This window comes from Myotis davidii, unplaced genomic scaffold, assembly GCF_000327345.1.
Source record: "Myotis davidii unplaced genomic scaffold, ASM32734v1 scaffold648, whole genome shotgun sequence".
Taxonomy (NCBI): Eukaryota; Metazoa; Chordata; class Mammalia; order Chiroptera; family Vespertilionidae; genus Myotis; species Myotis davidii.
The window spans coordinates 1,615,740-1,618,108 of NW_006299603.1; the positions used below are offsets into that span (position 1 = coordinate 1,615,740).

Sequence of the window (2,369 nt, forward strand, 5' to 3'; positions counted from 1 at the left end):
TCGTTCCCCCCCCCCCACCTCCTCCCTCCCTTCCACTCTACCTAAAAGCAATGGAAAACTCTCTTTGGGTGAGGATTAAAAAAAAAAGGAGTATGTAGTAAAACGTGAGCCTCATTCCCTCCCTCATAGCCTAGCTACCCAGTTCTACAGCAGTTTCTTGTGCATCCTTCCAGAGACATTCTAGGCATATATTAGCAAATACATGTCTATCATCACCTGAAGATTTGCTTTCTTTTTTATTGAGAGAGAGAGAGAAGAGAGAGAAACATTAATTGGCTGCCTCCCACATGCATCCCAACCAGGGATTGAACCCACAACCTAGGTGTGTGACCTGACCATGGAATCCAACCCATGACCTTCTGGTGCATGGGACGATGCTCCAACCAACTGAAATCACAGTGGCCAGGGCAGGTCATGCTTTTTAATTTACTCTGCCACTGTCTTTTACTTGGTATATTTAGACCATTTACATTTAGTATATTTATTGATGTGTTAGAGCTCGAGTCTGCTATTTTATTTATTATTTTTTTTGTTTGTTCTCTCTGTGTTTTGTTTCTGTTTTATGTTTTGTCTTCCTATGGGTTACCTCAATTTGTAACAATGAAAATATATCCTGCATATCAGATATTTACATGACGATTCATAACAGTAGCAAAATCACAGTTATGAAGTAGCAACGAAAATAATTTTATGGTTGGGGGTCACCACAACATGAACTGTATTAAAGGGTCATGGCATTAGGAAGGTTGAGAACCACTGATCTAGACACACACACTCACCTTAGAGATTTCCACCCCTCCCCCACCCCCCATCTCATCCAGGCACACGGACTCACCTTAGAGATTTCCATCTCTCTTTTTCTGTGTGGTTCTCTGGGCTCTCATTTTCATAGGAAGCCAAATAAAGACCTGGCCAGAAAATGAAGTGAAATTACACAATTATGGTTGATGATAATAACCTGTTCTACACTCAGAGTCTGACCTACTTTTTGGTTTTAAAATTAAACTTGTGTTTGGGAGATAATTGTAGATTCACATGCAGTTGTAAGAAATGACACAGAGAGACCTGTGTACCCTTTACCAAGTTTCTCCGAATGGCAATCACTTGCAAAACTGTAGGACGGATGGCCACTGGGATATTGGCCCTGGTACAGTCAAATGCTGCGCATGCATCACCACTAGGACCCCACATGTTGCCCCTCAGTGTCCACACCCACTTCTCTCCCATTTCCACCCCTTTCTTAACCCCTGGAAACCACTGATCTGCTCTCCATATCTAAATTTTGTCATTTCAAGAATGTTATATAAATGGAGTCATTTTTCACTCAGCAGAATTCTCTGGAGATTTGTCCATGAGGTAGTGTATCAATACTTTACTTCTTGGTGCCGAATAGCATTTCATAGTGTGGATGGACTAACCGTTGTTTAACCGTTCTCTCCTGAAGGGCCTCTGGGTTATTTCCAATGTTCGGCTACAACAAGCTAAGCTGCTGTAAACACTGGTGTGTGGGTTTTTGTGTGAATGTGAGTATTTATTTCTCTGGAAGAAACGTCCAAGAGTGGAATTGCTGAGTCATATTTTGTTTTATAAGAAACTCTTTGTTTAGTTCTACATCTTAAAAGATTTTCTGTTGTGTTTTTTTTTTTATAGTTTTACATTTGAGTCTGTGATTCTTCTGTTATTATTTTTTGCATAAAGACTAAGATTTTGGTCAAGGCTCATTTTGGGGCCTATGGATGTCCAAATGTCCAAATCATTGGGCATCTTTGTGTGGGTCTATTTCTGGGATCCCTGTTCTCTCCATGGACATATGTCCCGCCTACACCACACTGTCTCTATTACTGTGGCCTTAATATCGGCCTTAATATTGTGGAGAGTGATTTCTTCCATCTTATTTTATCTCCCCAACATTATTTCAACTATTCTAGTTCCTTTGTTGCTCCTTATAAATTTTAGAACAAATTTTCAATTCATGAACGTCATGCTTCTCCATTTTCAGATCTCTGATTTCTTTCATCAGCATTGTGTAGTTTTTTTGTTTTTTTTTTTTAAATGTATTTTATTGGTTTTTTACAGAGAGGAAGGGAGAGAGATAGAGAGTTAGAAACATCGATGAGAGAGAAACATCGATTAGCTGCTTCCTGCACACTCCCCACTGGGGACGCGCCCGCAACCCAGGTACATGCCCTTGACCGGAATCGAACCTGGGACCTTTCAGTTCGCAGGCCGACGCTCCATCCACTGAGCCAAACCGGCTTTGGCATGGAAAGCCTTTTAACAAAGTTTGGTTTTACCTTGTAGACATGGTTTTAAGCAAGGAAGTGAAAAAGTTTAGTTGTATAGTTTGGATAAAATAAATGCGTTTGTTT

The 2,369-nt window shown here is 40.4% G+C and overlaps 1 protein-coding gene across 1 annotated transcript in view; it reads right to left on the reverse strand.

Moving 5' to 3' along the window:
- Positions 1-831: 831 nt before the first annotated feature.
- Positions 832-2,369, reverse strand: part of RASGEF1C (RasGEF domain family member 1C) — a 53,011-nt gene continuing 51,473 nt past the window's right edge. Inside the window, 1 exon segment of the mRNA XM_015571533.1 lies at positions 832-908. Coding sequence (XP_015427019.1) covers positions 832-908 — 77 coding nt within the window.